This window comes from Arachis ipaensis, chromosome B5 (assembly GCF_059453495.1).
Source record: "Arachis ipaensis isolate K30076 ecotype BB chromosome B5, ASM5945349v1, whole genome shotgun sequence".
In the NCBI taxonomy this organism is placed as follows: Eukaryota; Viridiplantae; Streptophyta; class Magnoliopsida; order Fabales; family Fabaceae; genus Arachis; species Arachis ipaensis.
In genome coordinates, this window is record NC_142440.1 from 131601060 (window position 1) to 131616199 (window position 15140).

Genomic DNA, 15140 nt, shown 5'->3' on the forward strand with positions numbered 1-15140 from the left:
GTAACAAAATATATATAATATTAATTAGTTCTTAAAAAATTCTAAAAAAATAGTTTTTTTCATTTTAGTAAAATAACTATTTATTAAAGTAGACAAATTAATTATTTTCTTCTCATATACAATTTTTTTAAAACATAAAAGTAATTAATTAGGACATTAGTTAAGATAATTAAAGTCACTATTTCATTAAATTTTTAATTTAAAGAAAAATCCTAGTTAATTTTGGTATAGAAATTTTAAATTTGAAAATATTGATAAAAATTATGTTGAATTTTGATTTATTTGATTCTCATTTAAATTAATCACTACATAAGTTAAAGTTCTGTTTTGAAGTTATATTCGAGCTTTAATCTGATTTTTAAAGTTTTAATTTACTTAGTTTGATTTTTTAACTTAGGTATCCGTGACTCATATTAGGATTTTAAGTGTTTAATTGAAAAAAAAATAAGGTGAAAAAATTTCAATTGTCACATCAAACAGTCGCTAGAATGTATAATGTAACAGTCGTTAGTCCATCTCAGCATGTCGTTAACGATTTTGTGAGATAGTGACAAAAATAAGATTAGGAACCAATGTGAGTAATAACTATTAAGTTGGGAGACTAAATTGAGTAAATCGAAATTTTTGAAATTAGATTGAAACATAGTTGTTAGAACCGAACCAGTGATCGAACCGGTCAAGCTACTGGTTCACTGGTTTATTGGTTCAACCGATAAATCACTGGTTGAACTGATAAAACCGATCTCACATAAATATAAAATATAAAATAGTTAAAAACTTAAAATTAAAATTTGAAATGCATATCTTCACTAACATTTTATGAAGAATCAAGTCTCAACTTCTAAAAATAACTAATATAAAAAATCATAAAATTTTAATACTACAATAGTATCTTATTTTGACACAATAAAAAATAATTAATTCACAAATTAAAGCCTATCATCTAACTATAATATCAGTAGATTTTAACACTAACATCAAAACAAATAACTTTAATCACAATACTAGCAATAAAATAGATTAAGTAAATTAATAAATTTTTAGTGAAATTTATATTTATATTAATAATGGTATATAATTAAAATATAATTAATTTTAAAAATAGAAAAAACAAAAATTAAATTAAATTAGATATTTATGTATACTATATAATTAGTATTTGTCAAATATAATGCTTAGAAGTGCACTGGCTAAGTGGCAAGTAGAGGTTGCTCTTGTTCCAAGGTTATTGGTTCGAGACCTTGTGGAGACATTTTAAAAAATTTTTCAAGCAGACCGGTTTGCACCGGTTCTTACCGGTTCACACCGGTTTATTCCTTAAACGGTCCAAGGAATAAACCGAATCTGTAATTTGAGGATATGATCGGATTGGATCGAATCGGATCCACACTCTAATAAGATAGAAGTAAATATGTTTAAAAAGTAAACAAAAAAAATATTGACTTTTTTTATAAAAATAAAATTTTTTAATATTTTTATTTTATGGATATATTTGATATCTGATCCAAACATAAAAAGTACGAATATCAAATTTGATCTAATGAGTTTAGTGCGGATTGGATCGAAATTTCAGCCATATTCCATCTATAAACACCCCTAGCAATAATAACTAAAAAATTATAATGATTATATTTTTAACTAAGAGGAAGTGCCAAAAAAAAGTACTAAATACAAGAACATTTAATCAAATATTAAAAAAAAATTTTACTTTAAAACAGTTGGACTTTTTTTGCTCATATATATATATATATATATAATGTAATAATAATAATAATAATATGATAAATGTTTTATATATCACACAAATATAAACATTTTTTTCTATGATCTTAAGAAAGGTTTTGTAAGTCCCTAATCTTGTTATCGTTTTTTGTAGTGTTAGCCCTCATATTATCAATTTGATTCATATATAATTCGGATGATAAATTATTTGGTGACGTGCTTCCTTTTTTATTGTCATATACTTGTTTATTATTATTATTATTATTATTATTATTATTATTATTATTATTATTATTATTATTATTATTATTATTATTATTATTATTATTATTATTATTATGTACATTAAAAAATAACAGGCCAAATTATTGCCATAACATAATAGAAGTATGGAAGTTTATCATTCTTCTCTAATGGAGGAAACAAAATTCTTTTCAATAGTTTATTTAACGTTTAGTAGAATAAAAATAAATTTTATTAGAATAAATTTTAGTACGAGTTTAATATTTATATTCATCATAAAATATTTATAGAATTACTCGTAGATAAATTTTGGAAAAAAGAAAAGAAAACATAATTTTTAATTTTATTTTTAAATAAACTTTATTTTTAATTTTAAAATAAATTTTATTTTTATTTTTTAATAATATTAATTTTTTACCGTATATAATTATTCAATTAATTTTTAATCATATATAAATAAATTACTCTTAATAAGACTTTTTTGTGTTATTCAATTATCTTTTTAAAAAAATAATTAATTATTAAAATAATTAAACTTTTTACAACAAAAATAATAAAAAAAATTATGAACGAAAAAAAAATTAACTATCCTGATAATTTTTTTGTATTTTTATTCATATTTTAATTATAAACATAAATATAATTTAATTATATTATTTATGAAATGTGACTATAGATGTAGATAAATTTTAGTTATATTACTTATATATAGTTTCATTGTATTGTATTGCTTATAAAGTTAGATTATAATTATGACAATAGAATTGTTCTTGTATTTTTATTTGTGTGACTAATTGGTGGTGTTAAAACATTACTCTTAATTATAAATAAGGTTTATAATTTAAAAAATTAAAGACCCAATTAAAAAGATACGAAAAAAATGATGTTAAAATATTCTAACTCTTTAAAATAAAAATATTCGAAATTCAATTAAAAATTATTTAAAATTTAAACTCAATAAAAATTTATATTCAATGTGTTTTGTATTAAATATATTTAATAACCTATTATATCATATTGGTTGAAATTTGTTTTTATAATGTTAATTTTTTTAATAATACTTTATTAGAAAAAATCATCTTTTCAGAATTTTTTAAAAACTAATTAATATTATATATATTTTGTTACATTACATCTTGTTATAAAAAATTTATTTATTTCTAATGCTTATATTAAAAATAAAAACAAAATTTAAATTAGTAAATTTTAATTTATAATATAATAATAATATAATAATTATTTTATATATTATATGAATAAAAATTAATTATTTTTTTATTTATAAAAATTTTAAGAACTTGTTATATATATTGATGAATGTGATATATTTTTTTATGTAAATAATCTTTTAAAAAAATCTAATAGTTAATTTATTACTTTTTTTATTTTAGTCCAAATTAAATGTTTTTTATTGTTTCTGGAAAGAAAATCTTTTGAGGAATTTAATAATATGTGATGAGGAATACCGAATAAATTATATAGAAACCAATTAAAATACAACATGGAAACATCTTTAAAAAAAGACGTTTTAAGTATCTTTATCTGAGTGGCCTCCTTTTTTAAAATGTTAACAATAAAAAAACTTAGTTAACAATAATCAGGTTTTATTTAATATTTATTTATTATTAATTAAAAATTAATACATATTAAATAAAATGAATGATAACTTTCTTCTAATATTACAACTCAATTTTTTATAGTTCAAAATTAAACTCATATTCCATGCTCTGAGCCAAGTGTAATTACGAAAGCAATATCCTCAAATTTCATCAATAATATTCCAGAGAGAGAGAGAGAGAGAGAGAGAGAGAGAGAGATCTACTAGAAGATGTATTCAACAGATATAAAACCAAATGGGAAGTAAGCATTTGCCAAGAAAATTAGTCAAACCTAATCCGATGAATTGCATAAAGAAGTTTCATTCCTTCACAAGTTGACAGGTACGTGCATGATGTCAGAGATATAGTGAGTGGTGAGTAGTAGTCTAGTAGTCCATAACATACTCTATTTTCAGGGAGTGAATCCTTTTTAATGAAAAAAGAAAATTAAATGATAAATGCTTAATTTAGTTATTTATTATTTTTTTATTTATTTTTTGTTCTACTTATAAAATTAAAAATAAAAAATTACACTATATTTTATTAAGTGTTAAAAAAATTAGAGATGATCCATTTTCCTATTTCAGGACTACTATGTAAATAAATTTAAATTTAATCTTTTATCAAAGACGGGAGGAGAGAAGCATTTGAGGCATTTGAGCAACATCATATTGGGACACCAAAGCGTGTACTCTTCCAAATACTGAACAATACACCATACATATACACGCACCCTCTATGCTTTTAAGATAATAATAAAAATATTTGAATTTTTTTGTGTGACTTGTATCAAAATTAAAGTTGGTAAAAGACTCTTTAAAACATAGTTATTAGAATAATCGAATTGATAATTAATTTGATTATAATATTTCATTCGACCGTTACAAATCTATTATCGTAATTTGGCATTATGTGTCATAACTTGGTAAAACACGTTATAGTTTAGCATTACACATTATGGACAGACTCAATGGATCATGCACTAGAATTAAAACGGCCGAATTCATTAAGACCTGTTTATTACTTTTCTTAACCGACGATAATGCAGAAAGGTAATTGATATTCACTTCACCTATAAAGATATGGCATTCTACTCTAAAAAGACACGTTGAATTCTCAATACTAACTTAAGCATTAGAGTGCCTTTGCAGGTACACTCCCCCATTTTGGATCACACTCTCTGCAAGTGCAAGCTCGGACTTCCTAGAGCTTATAGATTGGTGCTAAAGGAGACAACTTGGTGCCGACCAAGCTACCCTCAAGGTATCTATACAAGAACAATTGGCACCTACCGTGGGACCGAAGACATAACCCATTTCTTTGCTCATCAGCCTCAGTGTTTTTCCACTTTCGACCATGGCTGATCACCTCCCGCCTTCACCAGCTGAACTGCTTCGGATGGTGACTGAGTTGCAACAAGCCAACCAGTGCATGGCAGAGGAGAATCAGCGGATGGCGAACCAAATTGCCGAGCTAACTAATGCTCAGATTGAAAACAACAACGGCCGCCACGAGAGAACGGAGGAAGCCGAGCCAACTCACGTATCTGAAACTGTTCGGAATGAAGAAGCTCACAACAACGAAGGAGCTCGGCCAGAAAATAAAAACACTGCACCCGACGACCATGTTGGGCCATTCACAGCCAAAGTGATGAATTTCGAGCTGCCTAGACAGTTTACCTTGCCGACAACCTTAACTCCCTACGACGGGATGAGTGATCCAACGAAATACATCAAGAAATCCCGATCCATCATGATAGTAAACGGTGCATCTGATAAAGTATTATGCCGATGTTTTCCTTCTTATTTAGACGGTCCTGCACTTGATTGGTTTTGTTTTTTGCCTGCAGATTCTATTTCTCATTTTCAGGAACTTGCAAAGCTCTTTGAGGAGCACTTCGCTGGCTCGGCCATCTACCTGCATGATTCCGACTATCTGAACACAATCAAACAAGGACATCATAAAAGCATCAAGGATTACATGACTCGATTCTTAAAAGTTGCCGTAAGCATACTAGATCTCCACCCAGAGGTACACTTACACCCCCTCAAAAGTGGACTCCGACCAGGCAAGTTTTAGGAGACTATTGCTGTCGCCAAACCCAAAACATTGGCCGTGTTTCGTGAGAAAGCAAAGGGTCAGATTGATATCGAAGAGCTTCGACAAGCTCGGAAGACAAAAAGACCCCCACACAAAGACGAAGAAAAACCTTGGGAAAGTAAGAAACCTTACAAGCCTGTTCCCCGTTACGAATCATACACTCAATTCAACACCAAGCACGATGACATCATCAAGGAGATTCTGAACTCAAAGTTAATCAAACCACCACAGAAGGCCAGAAACTATACAGATTCAAAGGGTGCGGACAAATTCAAGTACTGCACATTTCACCAAAAGCACGGACATACAACCGACGAGTGGGTCATCACAAAAGACTTCTTAGAGCGGCTAGCTCGGCAAGGCCACCTCGACAAATACATCGGCGGGCATATCCAACGGCGTGCACCTCCTTCTGCTGAACATAACTCGGCACCCCAGCACGGCCGAGAGAAAGAACGACTAAGCACTAGTCATCCCGACCAACCAAGAGGTATCATTCACTGTATTTCTGGAGGTTTTGCAGGTGGAGGTACCACAAGCTCAGCAAGGAAACATTCTTACTGAGCTATACTATCCATAGAAGACGGTCAAAATCATCCTCCGACACCTCCACATTTTTCTTAGATGACATTTCAAGCCTCGGACTTCAACACATCAGCAACAATACAGTGACGGACTCAGAAAAATTTAGTAGTGGGGCAAAACTATAATAAAATTTAGGTATAGATTTTTTTTTGCTTTTCACGATGGGAGGCACTCCGATAAAGACATCTAAAACTTCTTTTTTTAAAGATGTTTTTTAATAATTAAATTTTAACACATATATAGATTAAATCGTCTTATTTTTGTTAAAATTAGGCCAGACAAATTAATTTGACCGAAAAATTGTGAATTAAATTTTGTATTAGTCTAAATTAATATTATTTTTTTGTAAAAAATGATTGCAATACCCTTATTATAGAAAATGACTATAATACTCTTATTATATATATTAATTTTGAGAATCCTTAATTCTAGCCCTTTTCTTCTCTGTCGTCATATGGTTAAGATTTAGAGTTTTCAAAATTAATATATATATATATATATATATATATATATATATATATATATATATATATATATATATATATATATATATATATATATGGGTATTTTAGTTTTTTTTTATAATAGAGATATTGTAGTCATTTTTAATAAAAAAATATTAATTTATACCGATTCAAAATTTAATTTATTAATTTTTTGGCTAAACTGATTTGTTCGTTCTAATTTCAATAAAAATAGCACAGTTTAATTGATTATATGTGTTAAATTTTAATTTTTAAAAAATATCTTTAAAAAAATATGTTTTTGACATCTTTATCTAAGTGGCTCCCTTCCACGATACCCAACAAGTTAAGGACTAATTCATCGTGAATTTGGATTCCATTTAACAGTTTGCAATTGACCGGCAATGAGTTGCGTGCTACACATATGAGATGGAATTTGAACTCCCAATACTTACTTAAGCAGACGACTAGGCTATTTCTTGACCAATCCAAATTAGTTTAGATATATTTAAAATTTTAAATGAAAACTATCTATACATATTGATAAGAACTAAAACTATATATACAATCACTTATTATAATATTTAAAATAATAAAAATATAATTTCATACATACAATATAATATTCAAAATAACAAAAAAAAATTTATAACGACTTTTTTTTTATTTTTAATATGACTAAATATTATTTTTTTATATATTTATTTAAACAATTATTTTACTTTTTATTATCTCATATTTAATTATGAAATCTACTTATTATAATCTTTATGGTATAGATAAATTTTTTAACTAAAATAATTACAGTATATTAACATATAAATAATATATTTTTTATCTTAAATAATTTTTAAAAATCACAAATAATTTAAGTTGTATTTAATTAAAAAACTAAATTTTAATTTAATTATCAATTAATTAACTAATATAATAAAATTAATTATCACTATTTTCTGAGTTTATTTATTTATTTTTTATACTAAATCAAATTTAATAAAATATTTTTTAATATAAATACAAAAAAATTATTTATATTTATATTTTAAAATAAACATAATATATATATATATATAAGTGTAAGTATTAGTTTTTTGAAAAATCTTTGCGGGGGCAAATGCCCCCTCTTTCTTATGCGTGGGTCCGTCCCTGGTAACAAATCTTGATGACCTCGTTGTGATCTCCATCCAGTTAGGAGATCTCCTGGTAAGAAAAGTGCTACTAGATCCGAGAAGCAGTGCCGACGTTCTTTTCTATTCTACATTTCAGAAGATGAAGCTAAGTAACAACATACTATAACTTTCTACTGGAGACCTAGTCAGCTTTTCAGGTGAAAGGGTCCCAGTTTTGGGGTCAGTGTAGTTACAGATCAAACTTGATGAGACTTTTTTGTCAAAAACATTAGATGTTCAGTATTTAGTCGTTGACTGCTTTACCCCTTACAACCTAATACTTGGCCGACCTTTTTTGAATAAGTTCGGTGTCATTGTTTCAACAATTCATCTTTGTGTTAAGTTTCTTTTACAGGACAACACCATTGCAACAGTTCACAGTGAAATCCGTGAAGCCCGTCAATGTTACAACAACAGTCTCAAACAGCCAGCCCGAGGTATACACACCCTTGCACACAACATCGGCAGTATGGACAATCTATCCGGTATGGCCGACCTTAATCTCAGGGCAGAAGTGCTCGAACAACCAACTCCGATCGAGGAATTGCATAAACTCTATTTTCCAGATAACTCGAAAAAATTCACTTATGTGGGATTCACACTAAGCTCGGAGGAGAAGCTTCGTTCCAGACATTCCTCCAACGAAATACCGACTTATTCGCTTGGACACTAGCCGACATGCCCGGCATCGAGCCATCCATCATATCCCATAAGCTGGCATTAGACCCTTCTGTCGGAACTATAGCACAGAAGAAGCGAAACCTCGGCCATGACCGAAAACAAGCCTCTCTGGAAGAGACTACAAAGCTCATCAATGCTGGCTTCATTCAGGAAATCAGATTCACAATGTGGTTGGCAAATGTCGTCATGGTAGAAAAACATAACGGTAAATGGCGCATGTGTGTTGATTTCACCGATCTCAACAAAGCATGCCCAAAAGATTATTATCTCTTACCTTCTATTGATTGTTTAGTTGACAATGCTTCCGGTTACGAAAAACTGAGCTTTATGGATGCATACTCTGGATACAACCAGATCCAAATGCATCCATCCGATCAAAATAAGACCGCTTTTATGACTGAATATGGAAATTACTGTTACAAAGTCATGCATGCCATTTGGTCTTAAGAATGTAGGTGTGACATATCAATGACTCATGGACAAGGTTTTCGCACAACAGATAGGAAGAAATATCGAGGTCTACGCAGACGATATGGTTGCCAAAACAAAGCTCGGCAACAATCACCTCAATGACCTCGAAGAAATCTTTCAATAGATCCAAAAATATAATATGCCGCTGAATCCTGAAAAATGTGCCTTCGGCGTAAAAAGCGGAAAATTCCTTGGCTTCATGCTCACCAACCGAAGCATAGAGGCCAACCCAGAAAAGTGCTGAGCTGTGTTGGATATGCCAAGCCCAAAAACTATCAAAGAAGTCCAACAACTAACAGGGAGATTTGCTGCATTCTCTCGATTCTTACCTTGCTTGGCTTCTAAATCTTTTTGTTTTTTCCAAACTTTAAAAAAGAAAAAGGCTTTTCTTTGGACTGATGAATGAGAACAAATGTTCACCACTATAAAAGAAAATCTGTCAAAACCACCAATTTTACAAATGCCCCTTCAAGGGGAACCCCTCTATTTATATTTATCTGTCACTATTGGGCTATAAGCTCTGTTCTTATTGCAGAAAGGCAAAGGCAGCAATTGCCGATCTATTTCACTAGCAAGACCCTCCAAAATGCAGAACTCCATTATCCGAACATCGAGAAGCTAGCCCTAGCTCTGGTTTTTTCTGCACGAAGACTTCGGCCATATTTCCAAAGCCATGTCATCTATGTTCGGACAGATCAACCCCTGAGACAAGTCCTTCAAAAGCCATAATTAGCTGAGCGACTTGTCAAATGGTCGGTTGAACTTTTCGAGTTCGACATCAGATACCAAGGCCATGGGTCCATCAAGCCTCAATATCTGGCCAATTTCATCGCCGAATTCACAATACCAAACACAACCGGAGATTTAGTCGAATGGTCTTTATACGTCGACGGGTCTTCCAACCCACAAGGATATGGAGCTGGAATCATACTTGACGACAGAAACGGTAATGTCATCGAACAATCTCTCCACTTTTCTTTCAAAGCAAGTAACAATCAAAGTGAGTACGAAGCCCTCATTGCCGGCCTTAGACTCGCTGCCAACCTAAATATCACCGAGCTTAAGGTATACTGCGACTCCTTACTCATTGTGCAGCAGGTAAACAACCTGTACCAGGTGAAAGATCCTTTGCTATCTAAATACCTTAAAATTGTTCAAAATTTTCTAAATACGACATACAACATATACCTCGGGAGAGTAATGGCCGAGTTGATATCCTGTCTAAGCTCGCCAGTGCTCAACCAAACAGATCATTTCTCTATCAATCAACATTACTTAAACCAACCATAGAACTCACAGAAATTCTAAGTGTTACGCAGGATACCAATTGGAGAACACCTTACATAGCTTATCTTAGAACTGGAGCATTGCCAGATAATACTGACAATCCTCGGCATTTTTGCCAACAAGCTTCATTTTTTACCATATATGACAACTGCCTGTATAGACGAGGTTTTTCCCGTCCTTTACTCAAATGTCTTGACAAGGCCGAAGCTGACATTGCATTAGCCGAGACACACGAAGGCATTTGTGGTACACACCTTGGAGCCCGAAGCCTGTGTTTAAAGATCCTTCGTGCCGGCTTCTTTTGGCCGACATTACAACATGATTGCAAAACAAAGGTCAGAAGCTGTGATAATTTCCAAAGGCACAGCCCGATAACACACTTACCAGCCGAATTTCTACACAACTCCGAGGTAACTTGGCCCTTCATCCAATGGGGTCTAGATATCCTCAGCCCTTTCCCACTAGTAGCAGGGCAAGTAAAATTCTTGGTTGTAGGAATTGATTATTTTTTAAAATGGATAGAGGCCCAGCCTCTAGCAAAGATTACCTCACAACAAATGGTTTCCTTTGTATGGAAATATATTATTTGTAGATTCGGCATACCTCGGCACATTATCACAGATAATGGTCGCCAGTTTGCCGATCATAAGTTCACAACCTTTTTGCAGGACTTGAAAGTCAAACAACATTTTTCATCAGTAGAGCATCTGCAGACGAACGGGTTAGCAGAGGCTGCAAATAAAGTAATCCTTCATGCTCTAAGAAAGAAACTAAACGATGCAAAAGGCCTCTGGGCTGAGCTCATACCAGAAATCATATGAGGGTACAATATTACGGTCCACTTAACGATGAAGGAAACACCATTTCGCCTGGTATATGGCTCCGACGCTATGATACCAGTGGAGATCTCTCAAGCTTCATTGCAAACTCAATTGGCCGACCATACAACAGCAGATAAACCTCGACAATCTGACCTAGACCTCGTTGAGGAAATCAGATCTTTGGCAGCAATCACACACCGAGCTATGCAACAGCATATAGCTCGGCGCTATAATCAGAAACTTCACCCAAGGTCCTTTCAAGTAAACGACTTGGTGCTAAGAAGAACGGAACAAGCTAGAAAGCCGGCAAGCCATGGCAAGCTAGCAGCTAATCGGGAAGGTCGTTTTCGGATCATGGAAGTCATCGGCAATGGCGCTTACCGATTACAAACCCTACATGGTAACACTTTGCCTAATACTTGGAATGTATCCTCTTTAAAGTTATATTACAGTTAAAAGTCAAGGACACGCGAGTACTCTTTTTCCTACTATTAAGATTTTTTCCCAAAACGGATTTTGCTTGGAAAGGTTTTAACGAGGCTTGCCTACATGCACTTTTGAGATCAAAGGTTTTCCAATGTATATAAGTTTCTTATCTCATCAGCTTACTATTTTTACATTAAGCACAACTTTCTTATCTACAAATTCATAACGTTATCCTACCGATCTTTATTCCAAAGACGACCATTCGGACTTTATCAAATATCCGATCTTTATTTCGGTTCCCATTATTTGAAATCTATCAGTCAAACGCATAGCCGATCTCTACTCTGAATCAGATTACTCGGACTTTACCGATTAAATAGATAGCCAATGTCTACTCCGATTCCGATTACTTGGACTTTACCGATCAAATAGATAGCCGACATCTATTCCGACTACTCAAACTTTACCAAATCAATCAACGATTGTCGATCATATCACATCGGATATCACCAATTTAACCAACACAGCCGACCAAGTCAGAACGATCTGCTCATCTATATCTTTTTTAGATATAATTAACCAACATCACACACAACATGTTTCTATTTTGCAAACCAGAATACCAATCACCTACCTTTTCGAATAATAGGTTGTGAATCATCAAACAATTATAACTAATCAACTAAAGTTCAAAACCTATATGCAACTTCACATGCAATCACACCAAATCAACCACAACACATACGAAATAACATACAGCCCCATTTCGAAAAGAGCAATAAAGTCAAATGCCCACAAAATAGCAAAATAGTTCACAAAACATTAACAAAAAAGTTCAAATAAAATATCATCAAACATCAGCTATCCCAGATTGTCATCCCCTTGCTCAGCAGCACTGTCATCTTCCACCAAGGCCCCATCCTGAACTATCTTTCCTGGATCCATTTGTGAAAAGTCTACCTCGGGGGCTAAGAATTTTGCCTGAAGGGAAGCCCTCTCAAATCCTTCAATGAAGGAATCAAGAATTTCTCCTTGCTTGTTTTTCTCCATCTCCTTCAATTGAGCAGTGACCTCAATCATACGGGTACTCAGAGCAGACAGGTCAGATTCTTTCTTTTTTAAATCCTCCACATCCTTGGCATAGTTATCTTTCACCACCTTCAACTGCTTTTCAGTCTCAGATAACTTCAACTCAAGCTCCGAGACTTTAGCACTTTTTAAAGCCAACTCCTCCCTCAAACTTGAATCCTCTCTTTTCTCAACTACCTTCCGATGTATCTTTTCACAACTGCGTCCTAAACTCGCCAGCCGAAGCCCCACAACCTGCAACACAAACACTATCACATGTGTATTCCAAAAATCACGAATATTAAAGGCCATACTCACAAAACAAAATTACCTGCATATACTGGTCAATAGCAACGTCACCAACCTCGTTGGCCAGATTCATATCTGCCGATGATTGACAACATTTATCAGCGACAACCATATAGGGGTAATCCCTCCCTCATAAAGACGAACATTCAGTCTGATCAGTGATGCCATGTAACCTCTTTTGATTTTCAAAAAATTTATGAACTTCTTCAATCGGCACCTCATCTCTTTCATCCCCAGAAACGTCGGACAAGTCCAGCACGTCATCTTTTCTTTTCTTCAAAACGACCTTTCTCCTCCTCGGTTTTGGTTGATCAACCTCACCAGCACCAACAACCTTCTCAACTTTCGATGTCGAACCTTCCTTATCCAGATTCTTACTCTTCACACGGGCCCTTAGGTTCGCCGCGGATACGCTAGGATACTTTCCACCTAAAAACAGATCAAAACCAACTATTTAGTCCCATATTTCAAATGTTAGTTACAAAACAGTATTCCAATAAGCTCACCTAAATAATCTACCATAGCCTGCTTATTTTCCTCCCATTGCAACAACTCGAATACTGAGATCAAGTCCTTCCGATCAATCACTTCTACCAAAAATTTAATAATACACTCATCCCTAGGTTTAATGATCTCCGGACCGAGTATATTATTAGGCTCCAAACACCACCAAATTGGGAATTTCTCCCCTAGGTGCTCATCCACATAAAAAGGAAAATCTCCTTCAGCACTTGTCACTTTCAGATACATCTCCTTAAACTCCTTAAATGATGACTTATACAGCTTAAATATTGCAAACCTCGGCGAACTATTCAAGTTCACCCACCCACCTTTTCACACACCCTTAGCTTGAAACAGTGAGAAAAATAACTCCACCGATGGCACTTCCTCCAAAAACTCCATCAGCACCTCAAACGCACAGAGAAAAGCCCATCTATTTGAATGTAGCTGCGATGGTGCATCTGCTTCAAAACCTGACACTGAAACTCACTAAAAGGAAGCTTAACCTTAAACTCCTCAAGGACACAACTGTACATGAAAAAATGTTCAAAACCCTCACCCCTATGAAAAACCCTATCATTTTCAGAACTGGGAAGTAACTCCAGTCGAACTCCAGAACCAGTCCTAATCAATGCACATGGAAGTAAAATAAAAAAAAAAAAATTGGTACATGAGTATATGACACAAAAGTGGGAGAAATTGGGCAAACCAAGATAATTTTAAATTTTTAGAGAGTATGTATATGTTAGGTGAGATCTTAGACTAATTAAGGATTCAATTTTATAGCTCACTTGGCCTTATATATATACCCTCACCTTTACCTTGGCCCCATTACAACCTTGAAAAGACCTCATGATGTTTGTATGCATACATTGTATATTTGTTGATTGGTTAGATGAAGAACAAAGTTTTAGAAAGCATGAATAGAAAAGAATAGAGTGATTAACCCCAAACACTGAGTGCCTAGAGAGTAAACACAAAATCCAGTGAGGGTTCAATAGCTCATTTCCATATATCCATGATTGATTATTTAATTGTCTTGCAAGATTATGAAATATTTTAACCCAACTCAATTGTGAATGTGTTTTAATATGGTTTGGCCTTAATTGTACATATATGATTCATTGAAAATTTGAAGCAATTTAACCACATGTAAGCTCTATATATATAGGTGAATAGTAATTAGAACTGCATGATTCATGTAGGTAGCTTGCATTTAGAATAGATTGCATTGCATGAGATTCCACCATTCTACCCTCACCCTTTCTCTTGGATTTAGCATGAGGACATGCTAATTTTTAAGTGTGGAGAGGTTAATAAACCCATATTTTATGATTCATCTTGTGCTTAAATTGAGTATTTTTATCAATTCTTTACCCACTTATTCATATGAATTGCATGGTTTTAATTTTCCTTCCTTATTATGTGATAAGTGTGAAAACATGTTTCCTATACTTTAAAAATATTAATTTTAATTATCCTTTATTACCATTCGATGCCGTGATCTATGTGTTAAGTATTTTCAGGCTTCATAGGGCAGGAATGACTTAGAGGACAGAAAGAAAACATACAAAAATGGAAAGAAAGCACAAAAAAATGGAGTTTTGAAGAAAAAAGCAGCGACACATACGCATGGACGACGCGGACGCGTGCCTAGTGCAAAACACAAGCGACGCGTACGCATGGACGACGGGA

The 15140-nt window shown here is 32.9% G+C and overlaps 2 protein-coding genes across 2 annotated transcripts; one reads left to right on the top strand and one right to left on the bottom strand.

Moving 5' to 3' along the window:
* Positions 1-11168: 11168 nt before the first annotated feature.
* On the top strand, positions 11169-11597 carry LOC148565810 (uncharacterized). Its single transcript, XM_088487242.1, has one exon. The coding sequence runs from the start codon at positions 11169-11171 to the stop codon at positions 11595-11597; it is 429 nt and encodes a 142-aa protein (XP_088343368.1).
* An 831-nt stretch (positions 11598-12428) lies between these two features.
* LOC148565811 (uncharacterized) lies at positions 12429-13056 on the bottom strand. Its single transcript, XM_088487243.1, has 2 exons — positions 12967-13056; positions 12429-12890 (listed from the first exon to the last, which is right to left on the bottom strand). Exons 1-2 carry the CDS (start codon positions 13054-13056, stop codon positions 12429-12431), a joined length of 552 nt encoding a protein of 183 aa, XP_088343369.1.
* Between the last annotated feature and the right edge of the window lie 2084 nt (positions 13057-15140).

What these genes read in the sequence shown, in the direction of transcription:
- LOC148565810 (XM_088487242.1), top strand. Translation starts at nt 11,169, where the DNA reads ATGAAGGAAACACCATTTCGCCTGGTATATGGCTCCGACGCTATGATA.
- LOC148565811 (XM_088487243.1), bottom strand. Translation starts at nt 13,056, where the DNA reads ATGGTTGTCGCTGATAAATGTTGTCAATCATCGGCAGATATGAATCTG. An exon ending in CTATTGACCAGTATATGCAG is followed by an intron (nt 12,891 to 12,966) that starts GTAATTTTGTTT and finishes TTTGTGTTGCAG; the next exon opens with GTTGTGGGGCTTCGGCTGGC.